General features: G+C 47.2%; 1 protein-coding gene across 5 annotated transcripts in view; it reads left to right on the forward strand.

The window, feature by feature from the left end:
• The first annotated feature begins 4419 nt into the window (after positions 1–4419).
• IGSF3 (immunoglobulin superfamily member 3) overlaps positions 4420–25197 on the forward strand; it is a 93492-nt gene continuing 72714 nt past the window's right edge. For 3 of the 5 annotated variants that reach the window (XM_015149009.3, XM_077950380.1, XM_015149024.3), the window contains exons 1-2: positions 4420–4466; positions 5122–5788. In XM_015149009.3, coding sequence (XP_015004495.1) covers positions 5746–5788 — 43 coding nt within the window. In that variant the 5' untranslated portion in view covers positions 4420–4466; positions 5122–5745. Of the gene's footprint in view, positions 4467–4579; positions 4718–5121; positions 5789–25197 lie in introns of those variants that run through there. The other 2 variants (XM_015149018.3, XM_077950387.1) reach the window with 2 other exon arrangements.

A 25197-nucleotide genomic window follows, 5' to 3' on the forward strand; every position in this document is an offset into this window, starting at 1 on the left:
GGATTAATTTATTTTTGAAACACTAGTTTCCAATGAGCAAAATTAAGAATAATTTTTTCTAAAAATGTGGATTTCCTGATTCTCTTAAAAAGCAGGAAAACCAGGTAACACCACACCTTCCTCACCAGCAGCAACACTTTGCCGAAGCTGTGCGTGCTCTTTCAGGCTGTGCTCTGGGGGCATGGGCCCCAGTACTCCCTGGCACTGTGCTTCAGCTTGGCTTCTGCAGGCTTCTGCATTTAACTCCCTGATGGACAAGATCAAGGAGTCTTCCAAAATGTCCAAAATAAACACCTGATTCCAGGCCAGTCCAGTAGAGGTTTCAAAATTCAAATGCAGAATGTTTTGAAGCAAGCTGGAATGTTCAGCCTGGGCATCAGACATTGCTGACTGGGAACTTCTGTACACTCCTCTCCCTTGACATCTCTCCTTCCCTTAGGACTCTTTCCAATTCATTTCTCTTTTTCTTTCTTTCTTTCTTTCTTTCTTTCTTTCTTTCTTTCTTTCTTTCTTTCTTTTTCTTTCTTTCTCTTTCCTTCTTTCTTTCCCTTTCCTTCCTTCCTTCCTTCCTTCCTTCCTTCCCTCTCTTTTTCTTTCTTTCTTTCTTTCTTTCTTTCTTTCTTTCTTTCTTTCTTTCTTTCTTTCCTTTCTTTCTTTCTCTTTCTTTCTTTCTTTCTTTCTTCCTGTGCCCTCCTCTCCTTTGACATCTCTCCTTCCCTTAGTACTCTTTCCAATTCATTTCCCTCCCTCCCTCCCTCCCTTCCTTCCTTCCTTTCTTTTTCCTTCTCTCTCTCTCTCTCTTTCTCTCTCTCTCTCTCCATTCCTCTCCTTTGACATCTCTCCTTCCCTTAGGACTCTTTCCAATTCATTTCTCTCTTTCTTTCTCTCTGTCTCTCCCTTCCCTTCCCTTCCTTCTTTCTCTTTTCTTTCTTTCTTTTTCTTTTTTATGAGACAGAGTTTCTCTGTTGTTGCCCAGGCTGGAGCGCAATGGCACAATCTTGGCTCACTGCAACCTCTGCCTCCTGGGTTCAAGAGGTTCTCCTGCCTCAGCCTCCTGAGTAGCTGGGATTACAGGCATGCACCACCATGGCTGGCTAATTTTTTGTATTTTTAGTAGAGACAGGGTTTCTCCATGTTGGTCAGGCTGGTCTTTAACTCCCGACCTCAGGTGATCTGCCCGCCTCGGCCACCCAGAGTGCTGGGATTACAGGGGTGAGCCACTGTGCCCAGCCTCCAATTCACTTCTCTGCCTGCTGATGAGTTCCTGAAGGGGCCACCATCATATCACTATTCAGGACTTATTTCATTTAATCGTTTCTATGTCTGGAGGGCAGAGGCATTCTTTTAAATTATACTTTTCTCTCCCCATCCAACACTTTGCACAGTTCTTTGCATATCACAGAGGTTCCATAAATGTGGAAATTAGAAAGAATGCCACGCTGGGAATCAGTCATAACACATCTGGTGGTGATGGAAGTCAAGGGTTGAAAGATTATCCAGAAGGATGCAAGGGGCCAAGTAGTATGAAAATGGGCAGATTGAGATTGAAAGAACGAGTAATAGAGAAGGGATAACTGAGTATAGGGGTTCAAAGATGAGGGCCTAGGCAGAGGCCTCAGAAAGTGCAGTCTTGGGAAGAGTTAGAGCACCTTGGTGGGGTCAGAGAGTTCCAAAGCAGGCTGAGATGGACCTTCTGAAAGATTCCTTGACTCTTCTCTTTTTCTCCCCCTCCATATTCAGTTCTTCAGAGAATTTCATTGACTTTGCTTTCTAAATGCTTCCAGACTCCACCCACTTCCACGACCTGCATCAGCACCACCCTAGTTTAAGCCATGATCATCTCTCACCTGTGCAATGGAAAGAACCTCCCATTCAGTGTCCCTTGTCCACCCCTACAACCTGATGCTCTATTTTTACCCAGCAGCCAGAGTGACCCAAGCTCCTCAGGTTTGAAGGTCCTACTAGATTTGGCCTCTTTGACCTCTCTGATCACATTCCTCCTTCTCCTTCTCTTTTATGCCATTTCAGACACACTAACGCACCTTTAATTTTCTGAGCATGTTACGGGGCTTTGCACTTGCTGTTCCCTGTGCTTGGAATGTTCTGCCTCCAGAAATCTCCAGCGCTCACACGCTCCCTGTACTCAGGTCTCTGCTCAAATGTCACTTCCTCTGAGAGGTCTTTTCCGACCACCTCACCTAGAAAAGAGTCCTTCTTCCCACTGTAACCCCCAAACATACACACTATTTCTTTTCTTTTCTGTTTTTTATTTGTTTGTTTGTTTTGGAGATACTCTCACTCTGTTGCCCAGGCTGGACTGCAGTGGTGTGATCTCAGCTCGCTGCAACCTCTGCCACCCAGGTTCAAGCGATTCTCATGCCTCAGCCTCCCAAGTAGCTGGGACCACAGGTGTGGGCCACCACGGCTGGCTAATTTTGTATTTTTTGTAGAGACAGGATTTCGCCATGTTGACCAGGCTGGTCTCGAACTCCTGACCTCAAGTCATCCATCTGCCTTGGCCTCCCAAGGTGCTGGGATTACAGGCACGAGCCACTGTGCCTGACCACACATTTCTTTACTCCACTTCTCTTCAGAACACGTTACATTACATTATATACTTGTTTTATTGTCTGTGTTTGCCACTAGAATGTACGCTTCATGAGAGCAGAGACTTTTTTTGACACATAGTAGGTGCTCAATAAATAAGTGAAGGAGTCTAGCAGATGGGAACTGAGAACTGCCAGAGTCATGGGTGTCTCTGGGAAAGACGTAATAATTAACGCACAAGGAAAGATTCCTGGCGGGCACAGTGGCTCATGCCTGTAATCTCAGAACTTTGGGAGGCTGAGGTGGGCAGATCACCGGGTCAGGAGTTCAAGACCAGGCTGGCCAACATGGTGAAACACCATCTCTACTAAAAGTACAAAAATTAGCCGGGTGTGGTGGTGCACGCCTGTAGTCCCAGTGACTTGGGAGGCTGAGGCGGGAGAATCACTTGAACCTGGGAGGCAGAGGTTGCAGCGAGCCAAGATGGCACCACTGCATTCCAGCCTGGGTGACAGAGTGAGAACCTGTCTCTTAAAATAAAATGAAAAATAAAACGTATATCTGATAACCATAGTCCCTTACTCAACACCTTCAGTGACTTCCCTATGGTCCCAACCCCTTAACACACCATACAATGCCCTCTAGCTTCTGGCACCGGATTTCTTCTCAGCTCATTTCTTGTCACTTCTCCCCTACAGTCAAGTTTGGGCCCAGCAGAGCGTCCATGGTCCTCTAACTGGGCTCCTTTCTGGGCCCGCAGAGGTGCTGTTTCTTCAGTCTGCGATTCCTTACCTCCCCTCTGTCTCCTCTGCTGCTGCCTTCTGCTCCTTGGCATTCAACCGAGTTTTCCTTTCCTCTGAGACGCCTGGGACCTACCCGGACCAAAGCTTCCTCCTCCTCGCCCCTCCCCCAATAACACAGGGTTGGGGTCTGCATTTTCTTCCTCAGCACTGTACTTTTATTGTCATGTCTATTTTATGGTCTGTGTCCCCACTAGACTGCAAGTTCCATGAGGGCAGTGTGGTCTATTCTGCTTTGGTCGCCTCGTGATGGTGTCTACCCAGCAGGTTGTGTGTGTTGGGTAAGTAGTGAGGGAATGAAAAAGCACTTGCTTTACAGGGCGGTTGGTCATAAAACAGTAATAGCTTATATTTACTGACCACTTATGATGTATCAGGCACCATTCTAAATGTTTTACAAGTATGTCACAGACTTCTCACATTACCTTCTTAAGTAGGGGTTATTTCTTCCACGGAACAGATGGGGAAATTGAGGCACAGAGAGGTTAAGTAACTTGGCCAAGGGCCACAGCTAGGAAGCGGAAGAACCGGCGTTAGAACCCAGGCTGTTTCCAGAGTCCAGATTCTATCCAAGAGTGAAGTGCAATATGGGGTTCCACTGCATGAACAGATTCAAGTCTCCAGCAAAGGGCTTTGTTTTTGTTTCCAGGAGAAAGGACGAGCTTCTGTGCCGCGGGCTTCCAGGGTTATGGGTCGCCGGCTGGGCTTTGGGAAGGGCCTGTACATCTCGCAGGCGGCCCCGGAGTCTGGGTGTGAAGCCCTGATTAACTTTGCGGGCTCCTCGGCCCACACGCCAGCGCTGCCCAGGTCCTCCGGTGCCCCCGGTGCCCCCGGCCACTCGCGTGCCCCCGCCAGGCCCGGAGCCCGGACTCGCGTCTCCGGGGGCGGGGCCGAGGGCGGGACCGGGCCGCTCTCCGTGGCCGCCGCCCTGGCCCCGCGCTCGCCTAGCCGAGTGCAGCGGGCCGGGCTGGTGCTGGAGGGGCGGGGACTCGGGAGGGGCCGCAGCGCGGCTGCTGGTGCCGTTGCGGGAGAAGAGGAAGCGGCGCGTCCCCTGAGGCGTGCGCCCGGACGGACCGACGGACGGACGGACGCGCGCGGAGGGAGAGGGCCACGGGCGAGGTCAGGCTCGGCGGGGGCGCGGGCGGCGCCCGGAGAGGGCTGCAGCGAGGGGATCCGGGGGGCCCCGGAGAGGGAGGCGGGGAGGGGGGAGCGGGCCCGCGCCAGCTCCGCTCGGGGTCGGGCCTGAGACCCCTCCCCTGGCTGGGCGGGCACGCGGCGAGCGCGCTCCGGCAGCGGAAAGCGGAGCCCCGGACTCCCTTCTTCCCCGGTCTCTTTTCTTTACAATCAGCGAGAAATAAACACCCTGGAAGGTAAAACAATAGCGGGGCCACCTGGGACGCGTCGCGCGCAGAGCTCCCACGGTTGGGGCGGGGGCCGGGAGTCGCGGCCCCACCGCGGAGCCCCTTCCCGATTTGCCCTGGCGGAGGGTGGGGCTACCTGCGGCGCCCGGACTCGGTAGGAGGTGACGGGAATTCCCAGGAGTGAAGCATTTGGTGAAAGTATTTCAGGAACAATCGGGCTTCCCACTGTTGCCCTGCTCTGGGCAGGGAAACTGAGGCGGAGGGAAAGATAGCGACTTGCCCAAGGTCAGAATGCAGAGGTTGACTGTCCTGGTCCAGGAACCGGACCCAGGTGTCCGGACCAGCTCAGCGCTCAGCCCCAGTGGGTTTTGCAGTCTTGCCTTTGATAAAAATCTCTGTTGTGTTTGTTTTAGAAATCTGCTGGCGCTGGGGGACCGCTTCAGGGCTGCCGAACGCCAACTTGCTTCGTGTGCCCTAGACAGGCGTGGGGCAGGTGGCGCCTCCGTGACCTACCACCATGGATGGAAACGGACTTTTTGGTGAAGAAACCCAAACGGTTGATGTCAGGCAGGGTGATTTGGCCGTCAAAGGTTTTGACGAAACCTGCCTTGTTCTCTTTGGGGAATCTGAATGAGGGAGATCACAGACACCTTCACTGGGAAGCCAAGGACATTTCTGTATAATCAGTGGATGAAAGGATTTTCTCAGACTCTTTTTTCCCTGATCCTGGAGGATTAATCCACTACAGTCTACAATTTCAGTGGAAACTGCAAGGCACACGATGTGGCAGGAGCCGGGAGCGCCTTCGGAATTGTTGTGGACCCTTCCTGTGGCATAGGGGAGTTTTCACACTTGCCTCCACTCCTCCCCTTCCCCCAGACTCCCTCCTTCTGATCTCTTTAATCTGTTCCCATTTTCCGAGTAAGTTCTATTTCCAAAACTGTTCTCTGGAGCTATAAGTGGATTGCCAGAAATGAGAGATTAGGAGCTGGGAGAAGAGGAAGCGCCTTGTGTTGTGTCTCCTGGAGGCTGCCGACATGAAGCGCTTTTTCCTGGTGCTGAGCTGTCTGGCTGTGCTGGGTAAGTGGCTCTGCTTATCAATACAATCGATGTGAAAGTTTAACCTGCTCTTGGTTCTTGTAATTTCTTGTGGTTCTTTTTCATCAACACTAGGCTTTGGGGGACACCAGGAGGTGGTCGGTGTGTGTCACAGGTTGGAGTAGAGTATGAAGAGGCCCGTTTCTGATCCAGGAGCAGCGATGGAATATCATTTGTTGTCTTTAAGAAGGAATATTTGCTGTTCTTAAAGTGTCTGTCTTGGACCCTGGGGTGAGGTCCTGCATCTGCACATCTGTGGTTTAGGGACTTCATATGGCTGGTGGGCTGCTGTCTGGTAGCATGACAAACATGGATGCTCTGGTGTTGTCACTTCTTTGTTGGGCTGCGTTGATTCCTAACTGGGAGTGGGAACATAATTCCCCTCTGTCTTGAAAGTTGGTTTGGGTGATAATGATGGTGCCTTTTTTGAGGTGGAAATGGGAGTAAATGGGATAGGGGTTGAAGGGATGCTTTGCCTACCTGAGTGGTCTGTAGGCTAAAAATGTGAGGGCACACTAGTCCTGTGTCTCCTCACCAAGGAAGCTTAGATCATAGTTCTGGGAGAAAGAGAGCCTGAAGAAAAGGAAGCTGCCTGGTAGAGGAGGTTTTAGGATTGGCTTTTGTGCTCCCACAAATCAGAATGCTTGGAGTGGGAAGAAGAAACTATGGCCCTGGGTGAACCTTTGACACCTCTGTTAAGGATCCCCACCCCAGTGAAGAGGCCCCTCTGCTCATAAATTGCCTGTTCTTTTTTATGCCAGTGAGCACTGTCTTCAGCGTGATATCTTAGAACACATCTCAGGTCTAGGATAAACTTCATCGCCGGGATTTGGTGCCATTCTCTTTCCCCATCTCAGACCTCATACCTAAGCACACCCCCTGCCCTCTCTGTAAGGCTCGGTCCTCTGCATTCAGAAGGGATTATGATTGTTGCCTACAGGGTTCACATCTCCAAATCTAGGTGTCTTGCACGTAACTTACGGTGATCTGTTGGCAGTGGAGATTGCTTCCATACATTGTCTATACCCTGGAAGTAGTTAACAGGTGTGTGGGAAGAGAATGGACTTTAGAATTAGGGGACCTGAGTTCCTATCCCAGCTTCACCATGATTGACATCTGAATATCAATAAAACAGAAACAATAAACAATTCAAGGATATAAGGTGTCGTAAATGCCTTGACTGCCTTAAATAATGTCTGAAACTCGTAATAGATGTTCAATCAGTGGTTCTCAATCAGTGGTTCAATCAGTGGTTCTCAAACTCTCGTGTGCATGTTGGAATCACTGGGGGAGCTTTTAAAAATTCTGATTTCAGGCAGCAACCCCCGACCAGTGAAACCAAACTCCCTTGGTGGGATGGGACCCAGGTCTCAGCCTTTGAGCTCTCTCAGGTAATTCCATGCATGGTTCACTTAGAGAACCAGTGGGTGAGTTCATTAGCGCCAGTGCCCTACCACCCCACACATGCTGACACGCTGCCGGCAGTGAGTTTAGTTAGTCTTCTGTTCAGCTGTGGGCTAGGATACAGGCAGTGTCTCCCTGTCACCTCTACGCTCAGGCAGAGTCAAGAGGCAGGGAGCCCTCCATTTGCCAGTCTCTTCATATTGGATCTGTATTTGTTGTACTGTATGTGTCATTAGCTTAGTGTCTGGGTTTAAATCAGCAATTAGTGATTCATGTGGATTCAACAGGACACAAACAAGGAAAGCCCTTGGGGAGATTTGGATGTGGGATGGGGTGTGTGGCTAAGGCGGGAAAGAAGGCTGAGTGGCAGGGTGGGGCCCAGGGCAGGAGAAGTAGCCATCAATGGGAAAACAAGGCAATGTGACATTTGTGCCTTTTGTTTCTTCTGGCTGCTCAAGAGATGTAAGGCTGCATGCTGGTCCCCTGCTGTTCACTCTCTGGGCCACTCTGTGGAGTGGAGCTGGGGCCCTGGCACCTGGCAGATGCTGTCATTTTTCCTCCGCCCTCACCTTCATGTGTAAACAGGTGCCATGGAGGAAAATGAGCATCAAGGTGGCTTTAAAGGGGCACAGTGGCAGACGCCTAGATGCAGGCTAACGTGGGAAGGTTTGGAACTATAGGCATGCATATGGATCTCTGATTTGGAGCCCTGCTGGTGGAACCTCATCTTTCTCTTCACCTGATGGCTGTCAGTACGGTAGGAAGGAGGCCTGGCTACTACTTTCCTAATCTGGGAGAGGTAGAAGGCGTTTCGGGAGGGAACAAAACCCATGTTGGGGTCTTATTTCCTGCTTGCAGTCTGCTGTGGTCTGGTTCATGTGTCAGCATTCTTGCTGTGTAATGTGAATTAATGTGTAGTGTGAATTTAAAACAGCAAAGAATTCTAAGGTTTTAAGCCCATGTAGGTCACATGCCTGGAATAAAATTTTGTTTATAAAAGTTGGATAAATCTAAGTGCTCTGAAAGTGAGACTGATGCAGGTGCCAGCCTCTAGAAATGGCAATTTTGGTTAGAAAACCCCGGACAGTATGTGAGGGGGTACACAGGGTAAATCTCGGAGACACTCTCATTTCCGTCAACATCGTAGACCTGTGCTTTTCTGCACCCGTCCTTTGCCAGTGTCTGGGATTGGAATCAGATTCCTCTTTTTCTGTCTCTTGGGACACTGATTCCTGCTTATGTCTTTGTCCTACTGTTTGTCTTTGTACCTACCCCCTTGACCTCTGTGTTGTTTTCTTCTGTCCTAACCCTAGGTGCCTCACCCAGCAAGGGTTGTGGTGGCAGTGCATGGCCACCACAGGGTGGCCACAGGGCAGGGGTGGCCCTGCCACCACAACCCTTGGTTCCAATTACAAAGCCACTTAAGCCTGGTCCCGGTTGAGTCATGAGGGTAGTAACGTCTCTACTTGAGGACAGATGTAGCCAGAGGGGCAGAAGATTAGAGAGAGAATGCAGGCTGGTGCAGGGGTAGGAAGGGAAGGGTAACTGGAAATGTGCCTCTGTCTGGGAGCAGCCTGCATGAGTGACAATGACATGGGAAGATGACAGCAATGTGGGAAAGAGAGCATAGGATTTGTGTCTGCAAGAACAGGAAGAAAAATTCTCAGGAAAGATGAATATAAGCTTTAGACACATACAGCACATTTTGATTTTGTGTAGCCATGAAGAGTTATACCTCCCAGACCAGTGCTGATGTTGCAAACAAGATTAAATAGCTTTAAAAGTGTTAGCAATGAAAAATGTAGGAGATTGGGACATCTGAGAACCTGTAGATGGCAAATGATCATTTGTGTTCTGCTCCAGAGGGAGAGAAGTTGATTTGTAGAGTTTGGGAAGTCTCTTCTTTGAATACGGTAAGGCCGAGGAAGCCATGTCTTACTTCCCAGTTAGTTAGAAAAGGTTTCTTAAGGGAGAAGCCAGAGGGTGGTTCTGAAAGGGATTGAAAGAAACTTTGAAGTACTGATGGGTGTGACCTCAGAGACAGGGCTGGAGTGATCAAAGGCAGAAGAGAAAGAGGAGGCAAAGAAAAGTGAGATGGTTTGGAGCAATCAGGAGAAGAGTTCTGAAAGAAGGAGATGAGGATTGTGATTTATGGATGAACAAATATCACTGTCCTAATAGTTGTCCCAGAGGTAGTACACTTCCCTTTCCTGGGGACCATTTGACAAGGGTGCAGGAGAAGGAAATTCTTGTCAGGAGGACTTCGCCTACTAGGATGCCTTTCAACTGTGAGAATCACTGAGCTACCTCCAAGTACCCAGGGCTGTGTTAAGATGTTGCCATCTTCTACAGTTTTCATGGCAGCAAGACTGCTGGTACTTCCATAATGGCAGTAATACCAGCTCCCCTAACTCTAGTCCTTACTGTGACCCAAGCCCTATATCATCTTTCAGTCTTTAAAACAACCCTGCAAGATAGATACCTTGCATTATCACTTTTTTTTTTTTTTTTTTTTTTTTTTTTTTTTTTTTTTTTGAGACGGAGTCTCGCTGTGTCTCCCAGGCTGGAGTGCAGTGGCATGATCTCGGCTCACTGCAAGCTCCGCCTCCCGGGTTCACGCCATTCTCCCGCCTCAGCCTCCCAAGTAGCTGAGACTACAGGCGCCCACCACCACGCCCGGCTAGTTTTTTGTGTTTTTAGTAGAGACGGGGTTTCACCATGTTAGCCAGGATAGTCTCGATCTCCTGACCTCGTGATCCACCCGCCTCGGCCTCCCAAAGTGCTGGGATTACAGGCTTGAGCCACCGCGCCCGGCCTTTTTTTTTTGAGACGGAGTCTCGCCTTGTCGCCCAGGCTGGAGTGCAGTGGCGCGATCTCGGCTCACTGCAAGCTCCGTCTCCCGGGTTCATGCCATTCTCCTGCCTCAGCCTCCCGAGTAGCTGGGACTGCAGGTGCCTGCCACCACACCTAGTTAATTTTTTGTGTATTTTTAGTAGAGATGGGGTTTCACCGTGTTAGCCGGGATGGTCTTGATCTCCTTGACCTCGTGATCCACCCGCCTCGGCCTCCAAAGTGCTGGGATTATAGGCGTGAGCCACCACACCCGGCTGCATTATCACATTTTTATAGATGGGGAGATTGAAGCTTAGGGAGGTTAAGTAACTTGCCTAAGCTGGGCACGGTGGCTCATGCCTGTAACCCCAGCACTTTGGGAGGCTGTTGGATCACTTGAGGTCAGGAGTTTGAGACCAGCCTGGCCAACATGGTGAAACCCCGTCTTTACTAAAAATACGAAAATTGGCGGGGCATGGTGGTGGCACATGCCTGCAATCCCAGCTACTTGGGAGGCTGAGGCAGGAGAATCGCTTGAACCCAGAATGTGGAGGTGAGCCGAGATCACGCCATTGCACTCCAGCCTGGGCAACGAGAGCAAAACTCTGTCTCAAAAAAAAAAAAAAAAAAAAAAAAGGAACTTGCCTAAGATAGATTGCTGACAGTGGTAGGGCTCCAAGCTCCTGCTGTCTTTCTCCATGTGCATGCTCTCTATTCCCAAGATGATTTCGTGGTCCAGGATGACTTCTAGCCCCAGCCATCAGGAAGGAAGAAAAGGCTAGTGAAGGGTAGGACCTCTCAATGTAAAGATACTTCCTGGAAGTTATATACATTACTTCCACTGACATTCTCATTGGCTAGAACCTAGTCATGTGACCATACTTAGCTGCAAAGAAGGCTGGAAAATATGCTTATCCTGAGGATCCATGTGTCCTGAGAAAAACTTGGGATTCTATGACTGTAGGGAAAGGAGAGAACAGATTTTGGGGGACAGCTGCCCGTCTCTGCCACAGTCACAAAGCTAAAAAGTGGCAGAGTAGGGTTTTGAAGCCAGGACCATTTGGTTCCAAATCCTGTGTTCTTTCATCTAATAAGCTATTCCCTTTGAGTCTGAAGCCGAGCCTCTGGCCTCCAAGAAGGCTTGTTAAGAAGGCATGAGTTTGATGAATCAACATTTGTTTCGTAGAAAGCAATCTAAATCAGCATATAATTAAACACTACATGTGGTGGTTTTATCAGTGAGTATTAAAATGTTTATAGAGTGCTTATGTGCCACTGTGCTAAACACTTTACATAGCGTGACCTTCTGTATAAAGTTCTTAAAGACCATCTCTGTCATGTTCATTACTGTAGCCCCGGAACTCAGCCTTGTGCCTTGCAAAGTAAGCAGGTGTTCAGTTATTTTCTTTTTTATTTTTTTGAGATGGAGTCTCACACTGTTGCCCAGGCTGGAGTGCAGTGGCACGATCTCGGCTCACTGTAACCTCCGCCTTCTGAGTTCATGCGATTCTCCTGCCTCAGCCTCCCGAGTAGCTGGGATTACAGGCACACACCATGACACCCGGCTAATTTTTTTGTATTTTTAGTAGAGATAGGGCTTCACTATGTTGGCCAGACTGGTCTCGAACTCCTAACCTTGTGATCTGCCTGCCTTGGCCTCCCAAAATGCTGGGATTACAGGCATGAGCCACCACGCCTGGCCTGGTTAATTTTTTGATGAGTGAATGGTTTCACAAGGTAGGTGTTGTTTCTGTGTTGGCTTCCTTGATCAAGATAAGGAAATTCAAGACACTTTTCCCTTGAACACAATTATGTTCAAAGGAAAAGAGCTGGAATTTGGCAGAATGTGAATTTGAATTCATATTTGTCTGATTGTAGAGCTTAACGTTTTTTGTGTCATGGATCCTTTTGGCAGTCTGGTGAAGCCTATAGACCCCTTCTGAGCATAACATTTTAAAATGCATACGTGGCTGGGTGTGGTGGCTCATGCCTGTAATCCCAGCACTTTGGGAGGCCAAGGTGGGCGGATCACCTGAGGTCAGGAGTTTGAGACCAACCTGGCTAATTAGCTGGGCATGGTGGCGCCTGCCTGTAATCCCAGCTACTCAGAAGGCTGAGGCAGGAGAATCCCTAGAATCTGGAGGTTGCCATGAGCTGAGATTGTGCCACTGCATTGCAGCCTGGGCCACAGAGCAAGACTCTGTCTCAAAAAAAAAAAAAAAAAAAAAAAAAAGCTTACATAGGCCAGGTGTAGTGGCTCACTCCTGTAATCCTAGCACTTTGTGAGGCAGAAGCAGGGAGATCACTTGAGCTGAAGAGTTCAAGACCAGCCTAGGCAACATAGTGAGACCCCCATCTCTATCTACAGTCTCCTACAGAGTTCAAAGTGAAGTTCAGTGTAGGTGGCTGTTGTTGGGGAAGACGAAGAGGACATGGGCTGAGTGTTCAGAAATGGTCAGGATTTGGATGGGGAGGGCATTCTACTCCCAATGAAGTCCAGACAATGCAAAGGCCTCAGCGGGCCTTTTACAGACTGGAGAAATGACTGTCAGTGGTTTTAAGGACCAGTTTAGGTGGGGTGATGCTGGACACAGAAAATTGGCTTAAATTATAATGAGTTTGGGATTTAGGCTTAAAGTAAGTCCCAGAGCCCAGGCCACTGCTGCTTAGCCCAGGCCTGGGAAATGGAGGAAGCTGTCCCGGTTGCTGACCTCTTGTGGTCCCTGGCTTCGGGTGTGCAGTGCATCCTTAGTTATGACTCCTTGATTAATATTTTTAGCTTCTGGCCAGGCATGGTGGCTCATGCTGATAATCCTAGCACTTTGGGAGGCTGAGGCAGGAGGATCACTTGATCTCAGGAGTTTAAGACCAGCCTGGGCAATATAACAAGACCTCATCTTACTAAAAATCAAAAACATTAGCCGGGCATGGTGGTACACACCTGTAGTCTCAGCTGCTTTGGAAGATGAGGTGGGAAGAATTGGTTGAGCCCAGAAGGTCGAGGCTGCAGTGAACTGTGATTGCACTACTGCACTCTAGCCTGGGTGGCCACCATCTCACACACACAATAAAGAGCGAGACCCCATCTCAAAAAAAAAAAAAAATAAATAAATAAAAAAGGAGTTCCTCATTTGCCATGAGTGGACACCTGCTTCTTTACGGCTCGAAGTGAACACAGCTATTCCTTGTAAAGGGTTGGTTTTTACTTTAAGGAAATTTAGAACACCTGTGTGTGAATGCCCCCTGATTTTCAAAGAAATGAGTGGTTGCATCAAAATCAAGCTTGTATTTGTGGAAAATCACATGTTACCAAATTCTCTCATCAAGAACCCTTTATTAACTGACTAATTGTGGGCCACGGTGGCAGGCACTTAACAAAGACCATGGCAGCAGACCTCCCTTAACTGGAACCCTCAGTTAAGTGGGATTTTGTTTTTATTTTTGAACTCCACCTTCAGAAGGGCAAAAATCACAAGATGTGGTAGCAAGGGTTTTTTCTCGAAATTAGCTTCCAAGCAGTCATCAGCTCAGTCTCTATGTCTTCCGCAACTGTAATTATAGTAGCAGAAGAGAACGGTGAGCCTGGGGCACTGCAAGATCCTAAATCAAAGATTAAGTCATATTAACTCTACCCTGGCTGGAAAGTGGTCAGATGTACTTTAAAAAGCTTTATAATAGGCTTTATAATAACGAGAGTTGAAGCAAAGTTTCCACCTAACCCTGTAATTAAATTCACCAGAAGACCCCATTTCCCATTTTCCAGACAACCAAGGCTTTGCCAAACACCACCCGTCCCTGCCCTCTATGAGAGGTCATCCAAGGCCGGCAATGAAACAAACAGTCAATCAATTTGCAAATGGACAGGAAGACACTGACAGGATGTGTTCACTGAGGCTAGGTGTCTACCCGGGGAGAGAGGCCAGGCAAGTCTGTTCTTGTTTTCAATTTAGCAGGAGGAGTGAAGGGGAGGCCAGAGTAACTCCTGAGTGGTCAATCTGGAAAGGCCTTTTGGAAGGGCTGGAATTTTAGGCATTTTTCTTACGTAATAGGAGAGTGACGTCCTGTTGGAATTGTGGGGTAGAGGATATTCTGGGCATTTGTAAAGGGGTGGAGAAGCCTGAATGTCCTGGGATGGGAACCCTAAGGGTGTAGGTTTGTAAAAATTGGTGCAGTCGGCCGGGCGCGGTGGCTAACATCTGTAATCCCAGCACTTTGGGAGGCTGAGGCGGGTGGATCACGAGGTCAGGAGATCGAGACGATGGTGAAACCCCGTCTCTACTAAAAATACAAAAATTAGCCGGGCGTGGTGGCGGGTGCCTGTAGTCCCAGCTTCTGGGGAGGCTGAGGCAGGAGAATGGCGTGAACCCGGGAGGCGGAGCTTGCAGTGAGCCGAGTCCGCGCCACTGCACTCCAGCCTGGGCGACACAGCGAGACTCCGTCTCAAAAAAAAAAAAAAAAATTGGTGCAGTCAGTTGCCATGAGGACTGGGTATTTGGGCTAGAGACAGGTGGGCGACAAGTCAGAAAGCTGTGAGTGGATATCCTGGTAGACCACTGAGAGGAGGAGCCAGGGATGGCACTGGACATTTCTGAAGGTGGGGGGCCCACAGGTCGAAGTGAAGTGGGGCCTGTTTCTGTACTAAAGCAAGAGCTTCTGTATATCCATCAAAACATAATCAGGCCAGGCACGGTGGCTCACGCCTGTAATTCCAGCACTTTGGGAGGCCAAGATGGGTGGATCGCCTAAGGTCAAGAGTTCAAGACCAGCCTGACCAACATGGTGAAACCCCATCTCTACTAAAAACACAAAAAATTAGCCAGGCATGGTAGTGGGTGCATGTAATCCTAGCTACTTGGGAGGCTGAGGCAGGAGAATCTCTTGAACCTGGGAGGTGGAGTTTGCAGTGAGCCGAGATTGCACCATTGCACTCCAGCCAGGGCAACAAAAGCAAAAAAATTAAAAAAAAAAAACCTCCATCTCAAAAAAAACCCCATAATCAGAGCAAAAACATTCTAACAAAACTGTGAACTCAGAGAAATTAGTGATGCCTGCTTCCCGTCAACTTTCAGGTGTCCAGGCCTTCTCTTTATTAAAACAGAAAAAATCTGGTACCAGTTGTGTGTTCTTTCTTTGATGTGGTGCAGCTTACCCAGGCTTGCCTTAAGTTGGTGCTATTTTTGTGTATTTAATTCTGTTTTTGCATGTGACCCATTGTCTGATGCTTCAGAATGCAGTCTGCTGCCTCTTTTTGATAGCAACTCTGAGAACATTGTTTTTGCTCTCAGCAGAGCACTGGGTACACCTGTGTCATCGCGGGTGCCATGGCATGAGGCAGGCTTCCCACTTCACTTCTCAAGGACCCATTTTATTAACTCTCCTTCCCCTGGGAGCTCCGTATTTTGAAATCTTTTGTTTCCCAGACAATTAGGGAGTAATTAAACCTTTTTTCCCACATGATAACCAGTATGATCATTCACACTTGATATAGTCCAGTTCTAAAGCAAAATTAGTCTGGTGGTCTGGGTTGTGGATGACCAAAGCACATATGTGTTTGACCCGTTAGGTCCCTAAGCCCTGTGGTTAGGGAAAGTGGGGTTATTGTTAGGTGATTTTGAAATCTCTAAGGTGATCAGTTTCCCAACCCCATGTGCTGCTTTGGGCCTCAGGAACCTTGGATAACCTGGATGGTGTTTGTCCACTACTTGTTTGCATTGGTGACCTTGACTGACCTTGCCAAGTAGCACTTTTCAGCAGGGAGAGGGGAAGGAGATGCAGAGTTGAGCAGCCATCATTTGCTGCGGGTCAGATCACACCTACCCTATTCCAGCCAGGTATGATCTATTCCTTTTTAAAAAGACTTTCAGAGAATGAAATTTTACAGTCTTTTTTATATAACACCCCCAAAAGAAAATCTTGATTTTCACTTAAGATTTCATTTGAAGTAAGTCATGATTTAGAACAGCAGATAAAATGCATTAGGGTAAAGTATTATGTAAATGTAAGGTGAAGAGATACTGGTTTCTACTTCAGGAGGTAGCTTATATTTGTTTGCTTTAATTTTTTTTTTTTTTTTTTGGGGATGGAGTCTCGCTCTGTTACCCAGGCTGGAGTGCACTGGCACAATCTTGGCTCACTGCAACCTCCGCCTCCCGGGTTTAAGTGATTCTCCTGCCTTAGCCTCCCGAGTAGCTGGGATTACAGGCACCCGCCACCATGCCCGGCTAATTTTTGTATTTTTAGTAGAGATGGAGTTTCACCATGTTGGCCAGTCAGGCTGCTCTCGAACTCCTGACCTCAGGTGAGCTGCTGCCCCAGTCTCCCAAAGTGCTGGGATTACAGGCGTGAGCCACTGCGCCTGGCCTAATTTTTGAATTTTAATTTTTTGATGGAGGTAACAGTGACTATAATTCTAAGAATGTAGAAAGTAAAATGTGAACGTTCCCCTCCTTGTCCATGTGCCTTATTGACTTTGATATAGATTCTTTATAGTTTGGTATATATTCTTCCAGACCCTTTTCTATGTATATACTCACAAAAATATATTTTTTCTGACATAAGTGGAATCATGCAGAACATATTGTTCAACAACTTGATTTTAAAGGAATGATTTACTTCACTATTTTTTCAGGCTTAATTTTATGGCTATATCAGAACTGATTTGGTTATTTTATAGCTGGTTGAAGCTGTAATTTGTGAAATCATTGGGAAGTAGTGAGCCTCCTTCAATAACTATATAACAATAACTTTGCTATATCAGGAGAGCAAGTCATAATAAAAATATTACCTTTAAATTTTAATGTATTTAGTGAGAATAATTGACTTGTTTATTTTGCATATTTTCCTCGAAAACACATAAATTCAGCAAATTAAGCACATTCATATTTTGACTATTTTCCTATAATTTTAAAATTATGTTAAATTAAAATGAAGCCTATTTGAAACCTGTTAAGATGACAACCATAAATACTTAGTTTGTGTCTAATTCATTTAAGCGTTCTTGTTTGTTCATGGACCAGAAAAAATGTTTTCCTGTGTTTTCAATTCCCAAGTGGCTCCTCCAGATAGAATGAACTGGACCCGAGTAGCCTTTAAGGTTGCTGGCTGCGGGCTCAGCATTTAAGACTTTAACCCAAAGGAAGATAATTTTTTTCTCAGGCCCTGCAGCAACAGTTATTGCTGTAAAACGATTATCATTTCAAAGTGTTGGGTTACTTCTCATGTTCACGGGAATGACTTTCTTTAAAACCTGTGGGAGCAGGAGCAGTTTCTTGGATGGCTCACCTTTAGACCTGATTTTTAAAATAGTTGCTCTTTTGGAGAGATGGCTGTGGGATTCATGTGTCATATAATCATCCCTTCTTAGACATCAGTGTTTGACTTTCTACCCCTTGTCCTGAGACCTCTGGGGGTAGCCCCTGTTCTAGTAGAATCTACTTCTAATACTTTCCTAAGAAGGCTTTCCCAAGAAGCTCGTTCAACAAATAACCGAGTGCCTGCTACAAGCACTCATTGTTCTGTTATCTCCAGTGCCACAGAATTCAAAGTTAAAATCATGAGTAACATTTTAAGTAGTCACCTGATATGTATTTTTAATCTTTAATAAATAGAAGGATTAATTAAATACACTGTGACTTTGGGGAACTCTTTTTTATTCCTAAGGTACATCTTTTTTCTTGCCACTGCTTAACCTCTTTTCTTCCTGTTTTGTTCTCAGCTCTTCTTTACAGCCATGAGTTACCAATGCCCTGTGCCACCATGAAGGGGGGTATCTGTAGGAGTAAGATCATGAATAGCAGTGATGAGGGGAGAGCGAGGAAAAGGTGGGGGGGGGCTTTGAGGAGGCCAAAGGGCAAACTTTTTTTCTTGAAAATACACAAATATCCCAAGTCCTGGGTGTGTGAAATGTCTTTATTACTGCTGGGGATGTTGCCTGTCTGTGGGAATTGGGAATTTCACACCTAGCTCTGAATTTCTAGGAAGCCCAAACAAAAGAGAAGTAGAAATAGAGAAATCACATACTTCCCACCAGAGAGGAGACACCATCCATACCGTGCTTTCTTCAGAGGAGCCTCGTATGGGGGGTGGTGAGGATAAGGCCGATCCATCTTCCCCACCTCATACTCTGCCTCCTGCAGTGTGGCCTCCCTGAGGGCGCCCTGGCAAGGGAGGATATGGGGACATAGCCCAGGGCCTCATCACTGTGGCTCTTACAAATTCCCAGACGTTGCTGTAGCAGCTCAATGAGGGGCAGGCTCTTCCAAGTCTGTTCCTTGCCAGATGCCCTCTCCCAACCTGGGGTTAACCCTAAACAGGCATTGATCTGTACTTTTCTGAGAGTCACTGGTGACCTCCCGGGTAGCCAAGAGCTTCCCCCTTCCCTGTGAGCCCTCTGAGACTGCAGGTCCCAGATGGTTGTAAATTCTGCCTGGTGGAAATCACCAGGGCTCCAAAGCAGGCGCCTGCTGCCCTCGGGAGCCTCTGTGCAGGGCCATTCTTCTCCCTACAAGCAGCACTTCTCCGAGACCTTTCTGGTTTTCCTCTTCAGGTTTGTTTGGCCGTGGTTTGGTGTTGGTTTGGAGATGGTGATGTGTTGGGAATTCTGCTTCACAGATGGACACGTTTGTTAGGGTGAGGAATGATGGTGCAGATAGATTCATTCCGGGCTTACCCCAAGCTAGGTAACCCTTTATGACATTGTTTAGAGATGATTTGCTGAACGGTTTCATAATGCCTTCTGATGTTTCAGTACAAAAAAATAGCTTGCTGAACAACGTTGTAATTTGTCTTCTGATATTTCATTACAAAGAAGCAAGAGCACATTCTGAGCACCCTGCCCAGCGCGAAATGTCGGAGCAGGTGATTGGCTCCAGCTCTGCGTTTCGGCACCTCTCTGGCTAGGCGTCCCTCTAAGCTGTGTACTTCTAGAAGGGAGCAACAAGATAGAGAACTAATATGCCTCTAGGCCTGAGTTCATTTTGGAAGAATCTTTGTAGATTTCATGCCCAATCCTCTTATTTTTTTATTTTTATTTTTTTTGAGACGGAGTCTGGCTCTGTTGCCCAGGCTGGAGTGCAGTGGCCGGATCTCAGATCACTGCAAGCCCCGCCCCCCGGGTTCACGCCATTCTCCTGCCTCAGCCTCCCGAGTAGCTGGGAGTACAGGCGCCCGCCACCTCGCCCGGCTAATTTTTTTTTTTTTTTTGTATTTTAGTAGAGACGGGGTTTCACCGTGTTAGCCAGGATGGTCTCGATCTCCTGACCTCGTGATCCACCCGTCTCGGCCTCCCAAAGTGCTGGGATTACAGGCTTGAGCCACCGTGCCCGGCCCAATCCTCTTATTTTAAAGGTGAATTGTCCTGGAGGGAAAAAAAGACCATGGTGACAGAGGGTGGAAGGAGTACTGGAAAACGCCCCTAACAGGAGCCGATAAAGAGACTCTGGGGCACGTCATCTGTGTTTTAATTAAAACGTTATGCAATACAAACATTCGCCTTCCCACTCTTCCCCCTACCACAGAGGAGCTGTAATTTCCCATATTTGGAATCTGGGGAGAGCTGGGCCTCATTTGAAGATAAGGCCAGATTCAGTCTCTGATTTGGGGGCAAGTAAATAACTGAGAGCCTCGAGGACTGTGGTATTTATGGTGAATATATCAGAACTATATGTGCCTCCTTGTCATCATTTATTCAACACCCCTGATGTCCTAGAGCTGGTGCTATGCCCATCAGTAATCTGACTCGTGTTTTCTTCTGCATATTTTCCCTTTTGCAAATGTATAGGCATTCAGCTTTAATCAAGTAGGCTTTTTACTCTGTGATCTGTAACGGGGATGACTGAAGTCATGTGGAGGATTTTAAGAAACTAATCTCTTAAGACATTCAGAGCATAATCTTCCCTAGCCCGTGATCATCCTGCCTGCATCCGAGAGATTTGTGAGGCTCTGCAAAGGAGGCTGGATGGGAACTTTGGCATCCTTTGGAGAGACCGGGTGTCTTCCTTGCTGGTGACAGGTTTTTGTTTGCTTTTGGCATGGGGACAGGGCCTGCTGTTCATTTACCATGTCAAGAGAGTTCAAGATGCCCCATGAATGTGACCAGTGTGTTACTAAATCTCCATACGGGTACAGAGACCAATGGCAGGCCAAACACACATGAAGACACTGTCTAGGCTCATTGATATTTATGCAGTTTGTGTCCAGGGCTGGTTCTCAGGGAGATACTGCAAAATAGATAAGAGAGGACTGCTGGTCAGTGGTATTCACTGACATTTTTCCTTGAATGATACCAGGTTAATCAAAAGATAAGGATCAAAAATTTTGTTGTGCTCTGCTTATAATTTGAATGTGACTTCATATATGTGTCATCTGTTGGACTAAATTGGATTGCAGTTGCTCTTCAAATTGTCATTCCTTTATTTTCTATTTCTCCCTACCTCCTGATGTTAGCTCAGGTTCCTGCTACCAAGGTGTCTTGCAAAAGAATTTAGTGACTATTACTCTAAGTGAAGCCTTTGATACTTTCTCTTAATATGATGGTTAAATCTCTAACAGTGTAGACTAATGAGGAAGATTAGTTTGAATTAGTAAAATGTCTGAATTGCCAAATATTTTTCAAGAACTTCACTGTTACTACTTTTAAGTAAATACTGTAACTCAAACTAGGCTAACAGAATGCCTAATAAAGATCCTTAGGGGATCCTGCTTTAGGAGAGAAATAAGAATGATTTGCAATTAGCGTACCAATTGTTCATGTGAATGGAATTTCTGAAATACTAGACTGAGCTTGAAAACCATTTGTTCTCTTAAGTATTTTAAATAGTCCCTATGAAACCCCTGTGCATGCTGGTAGTTGTTTATATGCTGTATAGAGACCTGTTTCGTGAAGACCTAACTCAACCTTATCATCAGTATCAGAAATTCCAAGTTAGTGACGTCCAGGATCCTTGCCTTCCAAGATTAGATTAGATCTCTCTGCCAAAGGCTTCCATAGCACATGCAATTGTCTGTTGTAACACTAATCAATACATTTAACAAATATAGGATGTATTCTGCTGTATGCTTGGCCAGTGTGTGAAACGGAGGAGACAACCCTCATCTTTGTATAGTTTATAGGCTAGCAAAGAAGTCAGGCAGTAAACAAATAAAATGCATTTATAATTAATTACAATCCTGAAGTTAGATTGTACTTTTGTGAGTAATGGTTTAATAAACTAGATTCTAAGTTCCATTAGGACAGGGGTTACTGCTTTGTTGTTTGTCGTGGTGTCCCAAATCCTTCCTTAGCCTACTGTCTGGCATCGAGTAAATGTTAAGTTGAGCTTTATTGCCATTTTGATAGGTCAGAAACAGTCGAATGTCAATAATGTCACGTAGTTCAACCTAATAGTTGCCCAGTCAATATGTATTGAATGTTGAATGCATGTTGTAATCAATGATCCTACGGTAGGGTGCATTTAACACAGTTTTCTCCAGCCGAATAAATGCTAGCTATGGTATTTGAAAAGGAATTCTAAAACTTCAAACAGCTAAAACTGGTGATCTGTGATATAGACTGTGGGGCTGGATATCTGTGAGACTGCAGTGCCTTTTGTCCGGTATATTTTTTATGCAGTTCTTGGTACATTTCCCAACCTCAGGTGGGAGCACGTGTATTTGGGTCTGGAGTGCTTGTCAGTAGCCCAAAGAACCTGGGAAGAGTATGCTGGAAAGCTGAGATGGAAGGCAGGAATAGGAGCTGTTTGGTCTGAAGAAGAAAGAGAGAGGAAAGAGCTATTGGCATAGCCGAAGAAGCCTTCCCTTTAAGCCCGAGTGTAGGGAGACTTGCTTTTCCAGACCAGAGCTCATGAGATCATGCACTCATTCCACAGATTTGTGTGAGCCTGTGATGTGTTCAGTTATGGCTAGGCATGGGCGTTCCTTATTGTGAGCTTCCTTTTTGTGCCTGGAACTTCTGTCTGAAGGGTTGTGGGATGGACTGTAGACCACTGGTCCCCAGAGACAAGGGTTGAACTGAGGAGAAGGCCCCAGCTGGATCCTGCTGGGAGAAACCCAGCACTCTGGCCTGGGGCCTGCTCCCTATCTGTGGAACTGGGAGTTGGGCCCAGGCTAGGGCTTAGATCAGAGCCTCCCAAACCTTCTCTGTTAAGAACGTTTTTGCATCTGTTTGGATTTCATGGCTCTTTTTCCATTTTCTGTGCACACATGTCCAATTGTACCACCCTATTATAATGCACACTCTTTTCTCACACCCACAGGATAATTTGTAGTTCCACAGCTATTTGTTGAGCATCCTTATCTGCCAGCACAGGATGGGGGTGGCAAGTGAGGGGAAACACAGATATGTGGTATTAGTCCTTGCCTGTGGTAGACGGGATTGGTTACCTACAGTGGCTCTTCTTTTCTCTTCCTGCTGGCAGGACCCAGTTGGGTTGGATGCCACACTTCTCCCACATGCCACTCAAGGAAAGGTGACCCTGCCTCCAGCTCTAGGGTACATGCTGATTGAGCAGAACTCCTCCCGGAGGCCTGTAGTTTAGACATGGGCATGTGACGTGGTTTTGGCCACTGAGGTATGAGAAATCTGCTGGGAGATTCTGGGAAAGATGTTTTTCATTGTAAAAGGAAATGCAGAAGGGACAGCTTCTTTCACTAGGTTCTTGGACGTGAAGCAGCTGTCTTGTTGCAATGAGGAAAGCAGGTTTGTTGAGGGCAGCAGAGGGGAAGAGACGGGAAAAACCAGGATCCCTGAGGGGCCAAGCCCCTGAAGACTGAACAGTCCAACCTCCGTACATTTTGTCGTCACTGTTTAAGCCAGTTGCGTTGGAATTTTCTACTACTTATAGTTGAAGGCAACCTATATTAGACACTCCCTCAAAGGAGCATGAAATAGGATTTCTTGTACCATTCAGATTATCATCAAAAAGCACATTACTCAGCGACAGAGCTTAGCCTTGTGGTAACACAGAAAGGAGAGAGGAAAGCATGTTGGTAGGAAAGAGTTGAGTGAGGAGGTTGTATTTTAAGTGGATCCTGAGGTAGGATTAGGATTTGTGTGGGAGGAGCAGAAGGGCGTTCTGGGGAAAGGAATGGCGGCATGAGCAAACCTGTGAAGACAGGAATGGATGTGGCACTGCCAAAAAACAGGGAGATTATGTCCTGACTAATTCCACGGGCAGATTCTAGAGCACCTCAAATTGCGAGTGTATATGGTGACTCGTGACAGATGCAGCAGGAAAAGTATTGCAGGCTCATGAACAGGGGAGAAAGGAATGAAATTGGGCCTTGGGAAGAAGGATAAGGATTAAGTAGCTGGGTACCAGGTTCATTGGAAGGGAAAGAAAGTAAAAGGCCAGTGACGAGTTCAGGCTACTGGAATAATTCACATTTGAGCTGATAGCAGTGCGGAGAGGGAGTGAAGCTGTCAAAGGAAGATTTTAAGTGAATAAATTAATTGGCGAAGAAGGATAAGAGGGATATCTAGGAGAGGATGATGGAAGAGGAATATTTTAGGAAGATGCTGTTTGCTTTTTGCCACTGTGGCTTTGAGGTAATGAGGAAAGATCTAAGTAACAAGGCGTTGAATTCATTTGAAAATAAGGCTAGACTTTGGGAATGAGAGGCCAAGGCTTAAGAGGATGTGGTGGAGGCAACTCACTAGACATGCACATACTCCAAATTTTCCAGCCTCCCTCACAGTTCAATTAGGGCCATGTGACTAGTGTTATCCAATGAAGTGGGAGAGGAAGGAACCAGGGAAGAGCCATGTATTCCTCCATTGATTCCTCCCATGCCACAGCAGCCTTGGGCCAGGGCCAAATGGTGTGGCTGCCAAGACGGGGAGGGCTGTCCTTCCAGGACCAGATTTTGATGGTTCCTGCTCAGCTGGGAAATCCTGGTAGAAGCAAGATCTGAAGCTTTGTAACAGGTGGCAATGCTGACAGCTATTTGTGTTGGGTCTGGGTGGTATGTGGTCTTCAGGGTACAGTTGTCCACCTTCTCCTGACTTGATTTGCTCAGGGGTCTGCAGTGAATGGGCTGGAGCTTGCTGGCTGACTCATTCTACCTCTAGGACTCTCAGTGTTTCTAGGGGCAGGTTTACATCTTTGCTGTCCAGGGAAGGGGATCCTTGTTCATGAGCTGTGCTAGCGAGATGGCTGCTCTCTCCAGAGGCACTAGAATGCCAGGTGCCTTGTGGAGGGGACTGTTTGGGTGGCTGGCGTCCAGTGGTGACCAGGTGGAGTGTCTCAATTATCTGGCTAAACATGGAGCTTCAGGAGAAGTTCCAGATCTCCAGACCTGTATAGGAATAAGGTGCAAATCCCATCTTTCAAATCTTTCCCACTTTCAGAAGAGTCAAAATGTGCCTTTTCTGCAAGGCTCAGCAGTCCGGAGCTAGGTAGGCACTTTGCACACGCTTTGTTACAGTGTTGTATCAAACTCGCCTGGCCGAATCATGGTGTTTTCCTAAGGGCAAAGGGCCCCATGAGTGCTGGGAGGCCTTTGGCACCTGGTTTTCGTCAGGCAGCAAGTAAAAGTGCAGATGGCGGGTCTGATCGTGCTTTAAACAAAGCAGAGTTGGACACGTGGGAAAGGCATTTGAGAGGCACCTCCTGCTCTGTGTGTGATCTCCTGTGCGTCCTGTTTCTCCTCTAGCTGAACACCTCAAGTTCTAATACCCAGAGGGAAACCCTTCAGACTTGGGAGACAGCTGGCATTGCTGGCACTGGCCTCTCTGGAGCTTTTCTTGATGAGTTTGAAAATTTAAAGACAGCAATGGCACTGTTTCTCTGTTGAATGGAGAGTTGACATTCTTATTTTTCCTTCCCCTTCTGCAAAACTGGGGTGTCATCAGTGTTTGTTGCTGTTGTTGTGTTCTTGGGCAGCTACTTTTTTTTTTTTTTTTTGAGAGGGAGTCTTGCTGTGTTGCCCAGGCTGGAGTGCAGTGACTGGATCTCAGCTCATTGCAACCTCTGCCTCCCGTGTTCAAGCGATTCTCCTGCCTCCGCCTCCTGAGTAACTGGGATTACAGGCATGTGCCACCATGCCCTGCTAATTTTTGTATTTTTAGTAGAGATGGGGTTTCACCATGTTGGCCAGGCTGGTTTTGAACTGCTGACCTCAGGTGATCCGCCCGCCTCGGCCTCCCAAAGTGCTGGGAT

This window comes from Macaca mulatta, chromosome 1 (assembly GCF_049350105.2).
Source record: "Macaca mulatta isolate MMU2019108-1 chromosome 1, T2T-MMU8v2.0, whole genome shotgun sequence".
Taxonomy (NCBI): Eukaryota; Metazoa; Chordata; class Mammalia; order Primates; family Cercopithecidae; genus Macaca; species Macaca mulatta.